This window comes from Artibeus jamaicensis, unplaced genomic scaffold (genome assembly GCF_021234435.1).
Source record: "Artibeus jamaicensis isolate MK-2021 breed Jamaican fruit bat unplaced genomic scaffold, CSHL_Jam_final contig_490, whole genome shotgun sequence".
In the NCBI taxonomy this organism is placed as follows: Eukaryota; Metazoa; Chordata; class Mammalia; order Chiroptera; family Phyllostomidae; genus Artibeus; species Artibeus jamaicensis.
Genome location: NW_026521861.1, coordinates 22,357,197 through 22,373,865, shown reverse-complemented (window position 1 = coordinate 22,373,865; position 16,669 = coordinate 22,357,197). Strand labels below are relative to the sequence as shown.

At 66.9% G+C, this 16,669-nt stretch overlaps 1 protein-coding gene across 4 annotated transcripts; it reads right to left on the bottom strand.

The window, feature by feature from the left end:
• Nucleotides 1-481: 481 nt before the first annotated feature.
• Nucleotides 482-15,916, bottom strand: PWWP2B (PWWP domain containing 2B). 4 transcript variants are annotated; one of them, XM_053668639.1, is made up of 4 exons: nucleotides 15,430-15,916; nucleotides 10,008-10,620; nucleotides 9,302-9,887; nucleotides 482-1,194 (listed from the first exon to the last, which is right to left on the bottom strand). In XM_053668639.1, exons 1-4 carry the CDS (start codon nucleotides 15,552-15,554, stop codon nucleotides 1,184-1,186), a joined length of 1,335 nt encoding a protein of 444 aa, XP_053524614.1. In that variant the 5' UTR covers nucleotides 15,555-15,916; the 3' UTR covers nucleotides 482-1,183. The 4 variants fall into 4 exon arrangements, with proteins under 4 accessions (XP_053524614.1, XP_037015103.2, XP_037015104.2 ...); XM_037159208.2 differs by having other exon boundaries at nucleotides 8,998-10,620; XM_037159209.2 differs by having other exon boundaries at nucleotides 9,302-10,620.
• Nucleotides 15,917-16,669: the final 753 nt, after the last annotated feature.

Sequence of the window (16,669 nt, the reverse complement as noted above, 5' to 3'; positions counted from 1 at the left end):
GAGGGGCCCCACCAGCCTGCAGGGAGGCCAGGGGCTTCTGGCCACGAAGAAGGGACGGTCATGGAAGGAGGGCCACAGGCCAGTGAGGGACATGCCCCCCTGGGCCAGCTCTTGGGCCTCCGGGGGGGACCCGGGCTGTTGCAGGACCGGGACTGCCGTGGGGTCTCTCCCAGGAGCAGGACCCTGGCCCATGCGGACGGTGACTCTTGGGGGCTTCGAGGCCACCTGTGCGCCACAGGGTCCAAGGGCTGGGGTGGAGGTGGGCTTCCTTGTGGGCAGTCAGGTGAGCTGAGGGCAGCTCTCAAAGAAGGTAACCCTGGCACCCAGGTGCCATCAGGGGGCAGGAGGCCACCAGCCCAGGTGTGGCGTCCCACCCCCAGTTCCTGGGTAGCCACAGAGCCAGGCAGGGTTCAAGCACCGTGAAATCAAACTAAAACGGAAACGTGATTAATTTGATGCTTAAAGAAATAGTCACAAAGCCTTAAAAATTAACAAACCGAAAGCTGCCTTCCCTTTTAATTAGACCTGCTGTCTGCCCCGCACACCCAGAGGCCCGCATCCCTGGGTGGCGTGGGGGCCGCGCCGGCGGGGACTCTGCGTGGAGGGTCCTTACGCAGGACGAAGAAAGGGAAGGGCTCACGCTCTTCTTCCCGATTTTTTGGTCTTGAAAGTGACGACGTGGGAAAAGAAACACACTTCCCCCTTCGGACGGCAAAGTCTGTTTCCAAGTGACAGCATCGCCGGTCTGCACGGGCACCGCCTGGCACCTCGGGGGCAGGGCGGCCTGGGGGCCGGCGCTGGGTGCTTGGCGGGACCCAGCTCTGAAGTGAGCAGGAGCGTGGGTCCCTGTTGCTCCAGGGCACAGAGACCCCCTCACCGGGCCCCCACCCATGACTTGCAGCAATAGCTTGTCCTGGAGCCTGTGGGGCGGCCCTTCCCAGAAAAACTACTGTCAGTCGGAAGAATAAACACGTTCGGCCATCAGGACCCACGGTGTCCTGGGGCTCGGTCCTTCCAGCCAGACACACCGCTCCTCCGGGGAGCCGGGCCGACCACCGCCAGCCTGGCGCGTCTCTGCACACGGCCAGCCAGAAGGCACGCAGGGTCCCTCAGACAGAACAGGGGGGCGCGGAGGAAGAGAACACCCCGAAGTCGAACGCTCCGGAGAACAGCAGTGTCCTCATCATCGGTGACCTTGTGGGAAGCAGAAAGGGCAGAGGTTACCACAGGGTCACGTACAAGGTCCAGGTCCCTTAGGGCCCAAGCCCCAGGCCTGAGCATCCATCAGGTGTCTTCTTAGACCCACCCCCCCACTGCCTCCGGGCCCCGCCCCACCTCCCTGGGTGCCCGCACTGTCTGGGGGAGATGCTGGAGCCCGAGGGCTCGAGGCCTGGATCTCGGGACCCGCTCGAGGCCTGCAGCCCTGACCGGGCACACGGGCTGCTGAGCGGCGCTGCTGTTCCAGGCCTTTCCAGCTGCTCCCGCCCGGGGTTTGGGGAAGCTGGTGCTCGTGCTCAGGGCCCTGGTTTCAGGTTCAGAAGGACCCTAGTGTGTGAGCGTGAGGTGTTGTGACTGACAGGCCCTAGAGACCCTCCCCCCAGCCTGGAGGCTCCCGCCCTAGGGGCACCCCCTTTTGGGTCGGGGGCACCCACGTGCTCCCCTCCATCAGACCACCAGGTCTCCTCCCGGCGGGTAGACCCGGCCGTAGGGACAGACAGGCCGCTCAGGGCCCACTTCCCCAAAGAAAGCAGCCTGGCTTCCCAACAAGGAGAAGCCTTCTCCACCGAACTGTCCACCCCACCCACCGGCCAGGGGTGGAGGGAGGCCAGGCAGGTGCGTGAGGCCAGGCGCGACCCAGGAGGAGCCTGGAGGCCCGGGGGGCAGGGGCCCGGGAAACAGGAAGCTTGGAGGGGAGAGGCCAGGCCGGCAGGAGCAGAGGCCTACAGTCCTGAGGGCCGGGCTCCAGGTGGGAGGGGCCACAGGCCGCCCCGCCCACTGGACTCCATCCCGGCCAGGCCCTGGCCCCGCCCCCAGGCAGCAGCTGCTTCCCATTCGCCCTCCGAGAAGCAGAGAGCTGCCTTGGTGACACGCCGGCTGTCCTGAGCCCTCCATGCAGGGCAGCAGCCATGCGCAGGGGCTCCCAGGTATGTGTGAGCCCGTGGGGGCAGGGCAGCCACCCACCCAGGGCTCAGGCCGGCGAGGAGCCAGGTGGGCGCCTCAGGACCACCGCCCAGGAGCACAAAGACCAGGAGAGAGGGCGAACGGCCCGCAGGCACCGTGGTTTGGGGAAGCTGGTTCCCACACTGACGAGAGCTGACACAGACACCTCGCCTGGGTGCCCGCGAGATTTCAGTTTCTCTGAGGAGGTTGGGAAGAGGCAGGAGGTACAAACACAGGAGCGAATCAGCCACAAAACGAGGTTCTGCACAGAAGTCAAACACATGCGTGACCACCCACATGTGGCACCACACCTGGATCTGGCCAGAGCCACGCGGGTGCCGTCAGGGGGCACAGGGGGGCGGCGATTTGGCAAACCCTCCAACTTCCGCGGAAAAAGTCCTGTAAGTGGTGCCCAGAGAAGAAATCACGAAGCAGGAGCAGCAGACTGGGTGCTCATAGGATTTGAGTCCTCCCATTAGTCAGGTTAAACCCGAACACGCGTGACTCGAGATGGTGGAAACCAGGCGCAGAGAGGTTCTGCGAGGGAGCGTCTCACTGGTCTGCGTGTGGAAGAGGAGCCGAAGCCACTGCAGCACACACAGCCCGTGACCTCCCGGAGACGTGTGCAGCGAGACCGGACCTCTTCCCTCCAGCTCAGCGGCCGGCCCCGGGCCCAGCTCAGAGGGGTGGGAGCCCCAGACCAGTCCTGGCCGCACTGGCCCACCCGCCCAGCGAGTGGCCCAAGGCCCCAGGGTCTGCCCCGTGGGGAGGTGGGAGTGCAGGCCCAGAGCAGTCCTCTGAGTGCGAGCCCACCCCAGTGGGGGCCCGGAAAACCTGGGGGAAGGCGGGGCCAGGTGCTCACCCCCCCAGACCTTCCCAGGGTGGAGGTGTGGCAGGGAAGGGCTCGGCCCAGAGGCCGGCAAACGTCACCCCAACCAACACCCGAGGGCGGGGCTTCTGCATGACCGGGCAGCAGCCCTGTCCCTGGCCAGGCGGCTGGTCCCGAGAAAGTGCCCTTCAGCCAAGCACAGCCCAATGTCCCTGGGTCCTGGGACGTGTGGGCTCCCGGAGTTCTAGCAGGGAGACCGTCTGGGGGCCCCTGGGCTGCCCAAGGGGGTGGTACCCCTCCCCGCAGGTTCGGGGACTGGACAGGCCCCAGCCGTCCCCCCCCCCCGGTGCATGTGGCCGCAGCAGTCGCACAGGTCCCAGCCTGTCACACGGAGGAACTCCTACAGAACTGTTTCCCTCTGGCTTTGCTCAGGTGGGAAAGCCCTGGTGACGGCACGGCCTGGTCCCCCCACACAGGGGACAAACATCCGGGCATGAGCTGCCGGCGGGGACAACAGCCCACACTGGGTGGGGGTCCCCGTGCCTGCGGGGGTGTCCCTCCCACACCTCCCTGATGGCCAGGACTGCTCCTGAGACCTGCGGAGAGGGGTCAGGGGAGCCGCCCCATGGCACCTGCCAGGCCCACCACTTCCCACTGCGGTTCGGGCTCTAGGAGGGGTTCCAATTAAAGGCAGCCCAGCCCAGCGGCACAGACTCACAGCCCGGGGGCCGGTTGGCCATGTCCTCCGTTGGCAGTGTGGCCTTCAGAGAGGGCACCGGGGGGCCATCAGCCACAACCCTCGTGAGAAAAATGCACCTTTCAGGCACCCCCTCCCCAAAGACAGCCATCGACTCTAGGCACCGGTGAAGACCAGCTGTTGCTCGGCAACTGCCTGCCCGCCCTGCCCGACGCGGCTGCCAGGGCCTGGCTGGGTCTCCCCGAGGACGCGGTCTTCCCAGAAACCGGGACACAAAGTGGGGACTTCCCTGTGCCTTCCCGGGAACTGGTGGGTTGGGAAACGTCCCTCGGAGTAAGACAGGGCCTCTGCCCGGCTCACTTCCCTCCTCCTGCCCTGCCAGCCCACTCGCTCCACTGGGTCATTGTGGGGTGTTCCGGGAAACCCTTGCTCTGGGGGTCCCCCCTCGTTCTGGGGGGCCCTGTCCCCTGACTACAGCCCACCTGGGCAGCCCCCCAGGGCACCACTGCTCTCCCTCCCACCCGCCCATGCAGACACAGTGCCAGACACAGCGCGGTGCAGGGCCAGGCTGTTCTTTCCGGGGGCTTCCCAGGCGGGAGCCCCCCCTCTGCCCGGGAAGCAACCGTGTGGCCCAGCGAGGCCTGCTTGCCTGACCCTCGGGGTCTGCAGGGCAGCTGGGGGCCCTCTGACCCCCCTATGGCCAGGTCCCCCAAGGTCCTCCCTTTCCTGATGGTCGCCCCCACAATGCTCAGTCCATGGTGGCAGGAGCCCCCCCTTTCATGTCCATGGGGGCGGCACCATATCCAGCTTCCACTTGGGCCTGGGGACCCCGACCACCCTACACAGCCCCCACCCCGCAGCCTGGCCTGCTCTGGGCGGACAGACCTGCTGTCCAGGGTCTCCCGGCAGGGCCCTGCCTCTCACACCCAGTGCCCGACGGCCCGCTGGGACACACGTGCAGGCCCATGGCCCCTCTTCCCTGCCTGGCCCTCGCTGGCCAGCCGACCTCCCAGGGACAGTGCCACCTCCACGAATGTCCTGTGGTCACTGTCCCCACCAGGGACCCTACCAGGGAGTTTGGCTCAGGCTGCTCTTCCCCACCTGGAGTCTCTGGCTGGGGCTGGTTGCAAAAGTGGGGTTCAGGGAGGCACCCCCAATGTAAGGCCTGTGCTGCATGGACTTGGGTGGGAAGGAGGGCGGGGCTGGCCAGGGCCCAGAGCCTGGGATGGTGACCAACCTGCTTCTCTCAGTGCTGAAGAGCAGAAATCACCAAACAAACCACAGCCTTCCTGAGAACGGGGACACCGGGCAGTTCCTGCACACCCGGCTGCGTGGCTGTGGTCAGAAGTGAGAACCACCGGCGTCACCAAACCCACAAAGGTAGGCACCGGGGCCTGGCTCCTGTTCCACAGTGCTCGGGTGGGGACATGTGGGGGGCCCCCCGCCGCCCACGACTCTGGGAAGGAAAGGCACAGCCACTCCCTCCACCCCGGGGTGGGGGACACTGCAGGGACTGACATGGGTGTGAGGTGCACCGGTCACCCGGGAAGGCTGTCAGGAACCGACTCGGAGGAAGCCCCCCTCTCCGTACAACCGTATCTGGAGGGTGCGGGCGACCAGAAGGCTACTGCAGGGCTGCCTAGAGCGGCGCAGCACCTCTGAGGAGCACGGGGGCCGGCGGAGAGCACCGCCGGCCCCGCCCGAGTGCCCCAGGACTGCACAGGTGCCGGTGGTGGGGCACGGGCACCAGCTGGGCCAGCGAGGGGAACTGGGGCGTGTGACAGAGACCAGGAAGCAACGAGGGTTCTGGCAGAGCCCTGGGCCCTGACGTAAGGCACCTCAGCAGCATGTGGCCTAGAAGGCCAGGGGGTGGGGGGCAAGGCCAGCCCAGAGCCCCCGACCCCAGAGGAGCAGCTGCAAACACCTGGAGAAGCTCCCCGAACATCACTGTACCCCACGCCCGCTGTGTCCGCCACACCCGCCCGGCCACCCAGCCCTCCCTGACGCCGGCACTGTGGCCCAGAGGAAGCGGCGGGTGGTGCTGGGGTGAAGGTGGGGCAGGGACTGAGCCCCCACTGCTGGCTCAGAATCGTGGGCTTTGGTTCCTTCTGGAACAAAATAATTACAGGGACCTGAATTCCCTGGAAGCAGCTTGGACGTCGGCTGGAAATGGTCTTCAGGAGCAGAAACACGTTTTTATTCGGGGTTGGAAGACAGAAGCTAGACCGGGGCAGGCAGCTCAAGGAAAGGACACATTTAAGAAGTCGGGCTCCGGAGGCACGGTCTGGATGCTTTTGTCTTCGTCCGCCAGTGAGCCTCAGTGACCGCCGGCAGCACCGCGCGGGTTCCCGGTTGGTTTTCTGGATGCATATCTTCATTTCCCTGGAGAATCGTCGTCAGGAAGCGGGTGCAGCCGGGACCCACACCTCCGGTGCGCAACCAATCAGCAGGGCCGCAGGTCCTTCTGGAACAAGGGCCCCCCTTCACCGAAGGTGCCATCAACTTCTGTACTGCTGACCCCTCCCTTGGTCCGGGTGGCCTTCTGTCCAAGAAGCTGGGGGCCTGCACTGCCCAGGAGCTCCTGACGAGTCTGTGGGGTGGCTGGAAGGGCGCAGTAGGCAAGTGGCACCCCAAAGACGTCAGGCCCCAAACCCGGAAGCGGAACATGACCTTCCACGGGGAAGGCGCTGCCCGGGAGATTCCACTGAAAACTGCGAAGAGCAGATCACTCAGGCGGCCCACAAACACTGTGTCGCAGGGGCCTTACTGGAGGGAGACACGGGGACTGTCAACACGGAAGACGAGAGGTGACATCGGGTGACGCGGCTGCAAGCCCTGCCCCCTGGGAGCTGGGAGAATGTCCCTGTGGAGCCTCCACAGGGGGGCGCAGCCGGCGGGCACCTTGGTTTCTGACTTCGGCCCCCAGAACTGCAAGGATGAGTTTCTGCTGCTTCTCACCACCCAGTGTGCAGTCATTTGAGACCGAGGCCAAAGGAAGGTGACAGAGGGTGAGGCCAGCCCCACTGGCGCCGCCTGCTCAGTGAAGTGGCCACTGCAGTGCTTGGAGCTGCTCCCCTAAAGGCGGGCGAGGGAGACTGTGTCGTGTGAGCCCCCGAGGCTCCCTGCCTGCCGAAGACCACCACTGGGGTAGGAGTCAGGGGGAGGGCCTGGTTCTCGGAGACCCGGCGGTGGCCCTGGGCCTGTCCAGCTCGTACAGAACCAGTGCATTGCTTGCTGGCCCCAGAGGCGAGGACCCTGGTGGCACTTCACCTGCCGGTTCGGGGAGGCACCGCAGTGCCGGCCCTTGCCTCACCCACAGAAGTCCACCGTCCCAGTAAAAGTGACTCCTGGGTTCTCCTTAAAGCAAACTTCCACCAGGAGGCCACTTGGAGCCGGACGCTGAGGCTCATGGGTGGCAGCAGGTCAGCCGCTGGGCTGGTGTGGGACCTCTGCTCCCTCACAGTCTAATCCTCAAGATACGAAACCAGAGAGCCAATCAGGCAAAGCCGCTTTGTGCTTTGGTGCCAAGAGAGCCCTGGCCGGCCATGCTCCCAGAGCCGAGGGCCAGAAGAACGAGCTCAGAAGAGGCTGCTTGTGGGCACAGGCGCTCAGCAGGCAGAGCCGCCTGGCGAGAGAGATCCTTCCTTCCGCCTCTGCCCATAGTCAGCGCCCGATGCCCAGAGCCAAACTCTCCCAGCAGCGACATGCTGGGCTCCAGGGCTGCAGGCTCCAACTGGGCGGATGCTGTGTGGGCTCACCACCCCCGTAACTGTCCACCATGGCCGAGACTTGGAGGACACTGAGGACGGACCTGCTTGCCACTCTCTCCATGACAAATGGGCACACACGAGAGGGGCCCCATCCACGCCGCCTCCAGACTCAGCCAAAGGCAGGAGGGACCTTGTGAGCAGAGGGGTGGGCCGGGGTCGGCGAGGAGCACAGAGTGAGAGGGCGCCCTGTGGACGGTCCTCCGGCTGGCAGGGCGCAGCCGCAGCCCAGGGTCTGAGGCAGGCCACAGCAGGGAGAAGTCCCGGGGAGGGAGTCAGAGGACCTCGGGCCTGTTCGTGGACCTGCCACCCTGCTCCTGGGGGGGTCACTGCTGCCACCAGGTCAGGGCCGCACCCACCACAGGGCCCAGAGCTGGCGGGGAGGTGAGCCTGGCTGGCGAGGGAAGTTCACGCCCACCGCCTGAGAGCAGCTCAGTGTGGCGACCAGGCCCGAGCAGGAGGCAGGTGGGCAGACAGGATGGGGACGAGGCCCCCCATCATGGCCTCTACCCCGGGACCCCGCTGTGAGAGTCATAGCAGTGAGGCGCCCCACAAACCCCAGTCACACACTGGCGGTCCTTGCTGAGGCCTCACGGCTCATCCCCTGGGAAGCCGTGGCACCAGACAGGTGGGTGCTTGAAGGTCACAGAAACCAAAGAAGAAGCCCAGTGGGGGTGGAGGACCGATCCTATCCTCCAAGGGCCAGTGACCCGCCAGACACACCCACTGCCCAGGTCCCAGCGGGTGGCAGCCATCAGAGGAGACACACAGCACCTTGGGGCCGAAGGGCTGCCTGCACAGCGTGGCCGCAGCCCCTCGCTGCGCCTGACACCCCGAGTGGAGACCAGTCACGCCCCCAGCCCCACACGGGGACAGGCCTCAGCTCCCAGAGGCCCACCTGACAGACCGGGCTGGAAAGCCTACACGGTTCTCCTGAAGGGAGAGGCGGAGGGCGAGACACCGGCTCGGGGACAGACCCAGAGCCGCCTCCAGAGGCCGGAAGCCCCCTGCCGTCTACACACAGCACAGCCCACCCCGTCAGCAGGTGGAGGGGCAGGGCCACACCTGAGGGCAGGCAGCTCAGGGCCTCCCTGGCTCCTGCTGGCTCAAGACCCCTGCGTGCGAGCCGGGGGGGGGGGGGCAGGAAGACATGCTGCCTCAGAGTGGTAACGGCAGGGGGGCCCCACCCCACTTGCACCCCACCGTCTGAAACTTCCGTCTCTGAAAACCGCACCCCTTTCTCTCAGTCTCACATGGGCTACGGAGCTCCTTCGGGGCACTTTGGAAGCAAGCCACGACCCTGCAACCAGCTCTGTGCTCGAAAAGGCGGCTGACGGCTGGGCCCCTGCTAAAAGCAGGTCTCTGGGCCCTGCAAGGCTGCTGTCGTTGCCAGCCTGCAGGACGTGTCCCAGAGGGCCCCTCGGAGCAGTGAGGCCAGTGGCTGAGGACCCCGACCCCCACCCACACACCATTCCACCGCACCCCGCCCCCACCTGGAGCGAAGGGACAGCGGCGCAGCGGCAGCCCGCGGCACTCACACTCACCTGGCCAGGGGGCCCAGTCACGTGTCAACCTGGGCTAAGAACTCCCTGACTTCCGGGGCCACGTGTCCCGCGGCACCGGCGGCCTCCGATACCGCCTTCCGATACAGCCCTTTCTTCTTACGGTTAAACCTCAGTTTGAAACACTCCGAGAAGGGGGAGAGTTTGGAGGTGGACAAGTGTGATGTAGTTGGAGACCCGAACCACGAGACCTTCGCCTGCTGCCGAGAGGGCGCCCCGTCCCCCTTCTGGCTGACACTGACGTCAAGCACGCGCGCCGGCCACCAAGGAAAACCGTGAATCTTACCCCACACGATGTCCCCCACGGCCACGGTCCTCCCGTCCTCGGTGACGCACTGGGAGAGGCTCTGTGTGGGCAGCCTGACCGTCAGGGGCGGGACCGTCTGCCCCGCCTGCCCGGAGGGGGATGTCGCAGACACGCCGGTGCCAGCAGGTGGGTCGCAGGTGTCTGGGGACAGCACTTCTGAGCTGGACGACTTGGACTCGTCCAGGCCGTCTCTGCTGCACACCGATGCCCGGGCCGAGGTGGCTGTGCTCCCCGGGCAGCTGGCGAGTTTACCCTGGGGACACCCCTTGGCGTCGTCCTCCTCGCCAGAACTTCCTGAGGACAGCTCCACCAGCACAATGTGGGCGGGGGCGGGGGGCGCAGGCGGGTGGGCCGGGGGGCCTTGCCCAAGGCCATCGAGCTCCTCCACCAACTCTGCCTTGTACACGGGCTGCTGCTTGCCGGCCCCCAGGCGGTGTGGCTTCAGGCGGATCTTGGGGGGAAGCAGGTCAGCACTGGGGGGCACAGGCCGTGTCAGCTTCAGCTTGGGGATGGAGGCAGAGGAGCCTTCAGGTGACCTGTCCGGAGCTGCCGTGGGCTCCTGGGCCTGCGGGGGGTGGAAGGGCTCCAGGGAACCGTGCACGCGGGGCGGGATCTGCACCACCTCGCCCGCGCCCTGCGGCGTGCTGTAGGAGATCCGGATGGCTGGGCTCCGAGGGACTCTCACCTGCTCCTCCTCCCGCCGCTCTCTCTTGCTCCTCCTGGCCGGGGCCGGGGCCGGGGCCGGGGCCGGAGTGGTGGCACCCTTGCCCTCACGGTTCCCCTGCTTGTGGGGCTCCCTGTCTGGGTCAGGGCCGCTGCCCAGTCTCCGGCGGGGCCGGGGGACGGTGGAAGGTGCCGGGCTGGCCTCCGGGGTGTTCAGGGTGCTCTTGCACTTCTCACAGAGCACCCGCCGCGGCCGCAGGCAGATGGGGCTCAGGGTCAGCCGGCCCGAGTCAGAGTTACGGCTGCCGCTGCGGGACAGGCGCCTCCTGGTCTTCTTGATGGGCCGGGGAGGCGGCTGCGGAACCCACTGCTGGTAGGTGCTCCTCAGCCAGAGCGGCGGCGGGAAGGGGGCACCTTCGAAATACGGCGGAAACAGGGACAGGCTCCCAGCAGGCAGCGGGGTCAACAGGGTCTGGAACGGCTCGGGAGAGGTAGGCAGTGGCGGTGGGGGCCCCATCCCCAGCTGCATGGGCTCTGCGTCCTCCTCAGTGGCGGCTGGGCCCTGGCAGCCATTGACAGGGGCATTCTCGGCCTGGGACAGTGGAGTGGGCAGGGGCAGGCCAAAGAGGCCGTACCTGGCGGGGGAGACAGAAGTGGCAGTCAGGACGGTGGTGAGCCCACCACCCCCCGACCCCAGGCCCTGCAGGGCCACGGCCTAGCACGGCCTTTGGGCCAGTCCCAAGAGCCTGACCTGTGTCTAGGGAACAGGGCTTGGGACACTCAGCCAGAGTCCTGAAGGCTGATGGGCCCTGACCATCCCCACCGCACTTGGGCAAGGGGTCCTCCATGCTGCCCTGGCCACCACAGCCTGGGGGCACCCCTGCCTGGCACCCCTGGCCCCCGCATGGGGAGCAGCCACCAAAGGGGGCTCAAGAAGGTCGGAGGCCCACCTCCCGTGAGGACCCCCAGCTGAGGCACGAGGCGTAGCCAGCACCCCAGGGCTCCTGGGCCAGAGGCTGCCCCCTGGGGCACTGGGCCGCCCCAGGCCCGACTGGGTGCAGCTCTCAGGCTGAGAGCGGAGGCGACGGTGGCTCGGAGCCTCAGGAAAACACCGGCCTCGCTCCAAACTGAGCACGAGCCCAGAGCCACACCTCTCTCCCGCCGCAAGCTCCTCACTTTGAAACAAATGTGACTCCATTGGTGAGGCTGCCTTTGCTAAAAGCTGTTATTTTTCAGCACAAAAATAGACTTTTACCCAAGCGATAAGCAGCGAAGTCGGGGAGGTGGCACCTCTGCCTTCCTCTCTGAGTCTGACCAGTGAAAAGGAAAGGTTAGCAACGGCCACCTTCCAGTCTGCGGACAACGTCCCCGTTGGCCACTGGCTGGAAGGGTCTTGTGACACTAGAGAGAGGCTGACCATCCCGGAGTGCCCAGGGCCACCGGCACTTCTGGCCCTCAGACGGACATGTGGCCAGGCCAGCGGCGAGGCCACATGGGACAGGCGCCTGAGCCCAGGGCCTGCCGCGCGCCTGCCCGAGGTGCTGGCTGGCACACTGTCCAGGCACGAACTGTGCAGGGCGCGTCCACCCTGTGCCGCTCCAGACCAGTGGTGAGAGCTGAGAACCTCCTGACTTGCAAGTCTCTTATTTTGCCTCTCAGACCAGGAGGCCCACGGCTCAGGGGGCCCACAGCCTGAGCCACAGCCCTTGGTATGGGCCCCTGGGGGGTCAGCCAGCCCCTCCCTGCCTGGCCCCGGCCCTCCCCGGTGTGCTTGCCCCTCGGAGGTGGCGGGGGTCCTTCCCCACGGCAGCGGCAGCCCTGCGGAAGGCCCTGCTGCCGGCAGGGCCAGGGCCCCATGACTCTGGCATGACAGGCAGCCACACTTCCTTCCCGGAGCGGCTGCCCGGCCAGGCCACACCCACGCTGGCCTGGTGGGTAAACAGCGGCCAGCAGGCGGGAGGGCTCGGTTCCCAGTGTGGGATCCCAGAGCAGGTGCCCCGGCGGCTGGGGCTGCAGCCCTTTCAACAGCCCCCAAGTGCATGGCCTTGCCATGCCAGGTCTGGGGCGGGGCAGGAGGCTCAGAGCCACGGGCCAGCAGAGTGGTCTGTGCTCACGGCCCAGGGCTGCTGACTCCTGGCCACTCTCTCCCAGAAGGGCTTCAGCAACCTGTCCCCAGTGGGAGGAACTTTACCAGGCCCCAGGGCACAAGGCACAGGGCACAGTGGACAAGGGCTCACCCCCAGGGCCCAGCCCTTCCATGGGGTCAAGCTGTGCCCGTGCACCCAGGGCAGAGGCCCCAGCTGAGCTGCCAGCACCCACGGGGGCCCTGGGCCTGCTGGAGCACAGAGGCCTCTGGGGTCCGCAAACCTGTTGGCAGGGAAATCGCAGCAGCCCCCTGTCCAGGGCCACACAGGGAAGCCTGCCTCTCCCCCAGGGTCACTGGGGGCCAGGTGGTCCCAGAGCTCCGGACGAAAAGGTCTGGGAGCTATCAGCAGCGTCGCAGCTGAGTGCGGCCCTCCAGGCCCTCTGGAGACCCCAGCAACTGGAGGCCAGGCCCTCAGCCCACATACTCCCTTGCCACCTCCTGGCAGAAGCTCTGGAGACATACCCGAGCCCGGTCCCCTGGTGTGGTGCCAGCCCACACTGGGCACCTCGCCCTCCGTCCCTCCCGCTTGCCCAGGGCAGGCAGCATGTGCCCAGCGGGGTCTGGGTCTAGTGTCTGTCCAGTGCATGGTCCTGGAAGCAGCCCCCGGTGGCCGAGCCTCCATTCTGGACCAGGGTGCGCCCAGCAGGCAGCGGGGCTGCTCTCCTGCCTGAGGATTGGTAGCTGGCTGTGTCTCCAGAGCCTGCGTGCCGACTCCCACCCTCCCTGGGGTGTGGGTCACAAATGCCTGCACCCCACCCTGTCCAGCAGAGGGGCCTGGGGGCCTGCAAGGCAACGACATTCTGGGGCAACGTGAGAAACACCAGCTTAGAGTCGAGGCAGCCGGCCTTCCCCCCACTGTCTCTGAGGCCACCCTCCACTTCTGCTGTCCTCGGGCCACCCCTCAGCCAGAGCCACCCAACCTGAGGTCCTCAATCAGAGGTGTACCCTCTAACCACCCACAAAATGCCCACCCCACCCTGCGCCCCAGCCTGGAGAGGCAGAGCAGGGCCAGCCAGGGCCCGTGGACCCTTAGGGGCACCCTTCTCAGCAGGGCGCCTGGAATAGCCCACTCGCTGGCACACAGTAGGTGCTCAGCGAGCATCTATGAGTGTGGGAGTGGACGAGCACCCTGTGTCCTGCAGATTTCGGTGGAAATCACAGAGCAGCTGGGCAGCTCGCTGCAGATGCAGACGACGACGGGCAGGAGCTACGCCTGCCGGGGCCCCACCAGGCCTCCGCACTCCTCTCCCCTCCGCCAAGGCCCCGACAATCGACCCCCAGCTGGTGGCTTGGCCCCAGGAATCTGTGGGACCAGCCTCTCTAGAGGGATGGCCCTGTCCCAGCAGAGACGGGCGGGGGAGTTCCTGGGCGGGGCTCCCAGGCCCTCAGGTCTGCACGTGACCGTGACTGGAGACACGGGGCACCTGCACAGTAGCTTCACCTGGGCGCCTCAGCACACCCACCGCTCTGGGACTGAGGGTCCCCGGGGGGAGCACACAGGCTCTGCCCTGCCAGTCAGCACCCCGTGTCCATCACACACTGAGAAGCAGCGCCAGGCACGCGAAGGAAGGGGTCTCAGGGAAGGCAGGTGGGTGCAGTGGAGTCTGACACCCGAGGCCAGCCCCCCATTGCCAGAATCACCAGGTCCCTGGACTCTGCCCAACAAGCAGGCTGTCACCTGAGCACTGCAGCTCGTAATGCTGTGGGTAGAGATGTGGATCGGGGACCTCGGGGAGACGGCTAAGGGGTCCGGGTGGGCCCAAGCCTCAGGGGGCCGAGGGCCAGGAGGCCAAGTTCGTCTTCAGATTCTCCACAAGGACAGAGCATGGGTGGTGGGAGGCAGTGGATGGGGGAGGCTCAAGTCAGGAAGAGACCCCGCCAAGCAGAGCCGTGTCCACCAAGGGCCAGGTCCTGGTTCTGTGGCGGCTCCGGTTGCAGTGGAGCGTGGCCGCAGGGGGGCTGACGCCCACATGTCCTCCAGCTGCCAGATCCCAGCTGGGCCGCTTCCCTCCTGAGCTGGTGGGGAAGGGGGTGGGGCAGTGCAGTTTCCAACCAGGTTAGACACAGGCCTCAGGAAGGGCGCCTGGCGCCTCTGCAGACACCCCCGGCCACCAGTCAGCCTGTCCCCCACAGCCTCCCTTGTCCTGAGTCAGGGAGCCCAGCACGCAGGCGGGGGGACTTCTGCGGCAAGAGCTCCTCTCCACACAGAGCCCGGGGCAGGGGCAGGCCTGGGCCTGCAGCCCTGCCTGACAGAGGAAGTGGTGGCCGCCAGTGGATGGGGACAACCCAGGGCACCGGTTTGGTAGCCGCGCCGCAGCCCCCAGTGTCTCTGGGCCCCACCGAGCAGCCACTGAGGAGCAGGACGAGTCACCAGGAGGCCTTGTGTTGAGTCACATGACTTGTGATACATGGCTTCTGGCACATCCCGGGACGAGATAATGTCAGTGGGATGGCAGGGGAGGAGTGGTGGCCACCTGGACAGCGGCAGGACAAACGGCGGGGGCGGGGGAAAAAGTCCGACATCTGCGAGGAAAGCCGGGTGGGGCCCCGGTGGGGCGCAGGCCGCAGCAGCGCCCAGACCTTAGCGCCTGGGCGATGCCTCATCATTTATCTGCCGACAGCTCACCACCACGTGACGCTGTGTCCAGGAGACTCCCGCAGCAGGGGGCCCGCAGCACAGGTGCGGCTCTGCACCGACCTGCCCGCGGCCTGCGGGGACCCTCCTCCCCGGAAACCAGCAGAACTTGTACCTTCGCTCCTGCAACGCCACCCCTGCCCCCCGCCCCCATGTTTTAAATGCCGCCACTGGACACGACTGCAGGCCACCAATGGAAACCTCAGCCCCAGTCGCTCCGAGGAGCCTGGGGGCGCCGTGACATCAGACAGGGCAGCACCGGTTGAGTAACTAACACAACAAGTCCTGCGCATCTGAACCCACTCCCCCCACCCCCAACGGATGACAATTCCGAAAACAGCCTAATTCAACAGTGCGTCCTAACAAAGAAAAGTGCATTAATTATGCCAGACGCGCGGAGTTCCGGGGCCGGGGCCGGGGCCGGGACTCGGCTCCCCGGCCCGCGCCCAGGCCCCTCCTGCCCCCGGCCCAAAAAGTAGCAAGGACTTTGAGAGCCACTTTCGCCCCTGAGTGGCGGCCGCGCTCGCGCGCCCCGAAACCCGAGCTGGGAAAACCGAAAGCGGGCGCCGGCGCTGCCCAGGACCTAGGTCCGGTCCTGGGCTGGGTCGGGGGTCCCAAGGGGATTCAGGGGTGTCCGGGGCCCGCGCCTCCCTCTGTGCTCACTTTTTCGTGCAGTCCAGCAGGATCCCCGCGAAGCTTCGCTGGCCGTAGCTTACGGTGACCAGCAGCGCGCCATTGACGACCTGCTCCACCCGCACGGGCAGGCGGCAGCCGGCGCGTAGCTCCATGCTCCCGCGTCCCGGCCGCCCTGCCTGCCCGCCGCCTCCGGGTCAGCCCGCGCGTGACGCCGCCGGCCGCCTGACGTCACAAAGCCCGGCTCGGCCAGCCACTGCACGCGGGCCGGGGGCGTGGAGGGTACGCGGGACACCGGCCCGCTCCCCTGCCCCGGAACCGGGCTCCACAGACGCGCGCGGGGGCCGCGCCGCCTCCGGAGCGGGGCGTGCAGACGCACTGCGCAGCTCCTGGGATCCGGCAGGGTGTGCGCCTGGCCTCTGGGTGCGCTGCTTGCGAGCGTCCGCGGAAAGGGCCCAAGAGTGAGAAGCAAGGGGCAGGGGGAACCTTCACTAGCTCTGCTCCGGGGCCCCTCCCACACCCCTGCCCTGGGCCTTCCGGGGCCCCTCCCACCCGGCCCCAGGTCTCCTCCTCTCCTCTCCGCCCCCCAGGCCGGTACACTGGGCCACCGCCTCCGGGTCTGGCGCCCAGTGGCCACCCGGCAGGCACTGAGGGGAGGAAGTCCCGGTGGAGCAAGCAGGAAGCTGGTCGGACCGGGCCGAGGAGACGCGGGGCGCCAAGGGGATACAAGTGTGCGCGCCGCAGCGGCCCAGTCTCTCCCTCCCGGGTAGGGGGCACCAGGGGGCTCCCGTGTGCTAGGGCCCTGGTGTGAAGAAATGTCGCTCTGGGTGCCCTGTGCACCCGGGGTGGCCGCTCCAGGATTAGGGAGGGTGATCCCATCTGCAAGTCCCGGTCGCAAACCTGCCACCCTGGGTTGCTAGGGAAACAGCTGGCTGCGTGCGACCGCGCCACCGCTGGAGGGGCCGGAGCGCCGCGTGACCAGTTCACAGTGTGAAGAGACAAACACTGGGAGGGAGAACAGGCCCCGGCGCACAGCCAGCCTGCGACACGGGGTGGGACATGAAAGTGCGGAGTGGACATCGGACCCCCGCCCAGGTCCTGCTCCCGTGCACGCTTTCCGTGCTAATCTCCCGACTTTCGCGAACACTTGCGCACAGGGCCCAGCCTGTTGCAGTGACCTTGCCCGGAGCCTGGCCGGCCCCCTGAGCCGGGCTTGCTGCGCCTGGCCGGGCACCGGAGACTGGCCGGCAGCCGGTTGTCCTGGCGACTG

Coding starts and splice junctions, on each gene's coding strand:
- PWWP2B (XM_037159208.2), bottom strand. CDS start 15,554: ATGGAGCTACGCGCCGGCTGCCGCCTGCCCGTGCGGGTGGAGCAGGTC. Junction 10,621..15,429: donor CTGCTGGACTGCACGAAAAA/GTGAGCACAGAG, acceptor CTCCCCCGCCAG/GTACGGCCTCTTTGGCCTGC.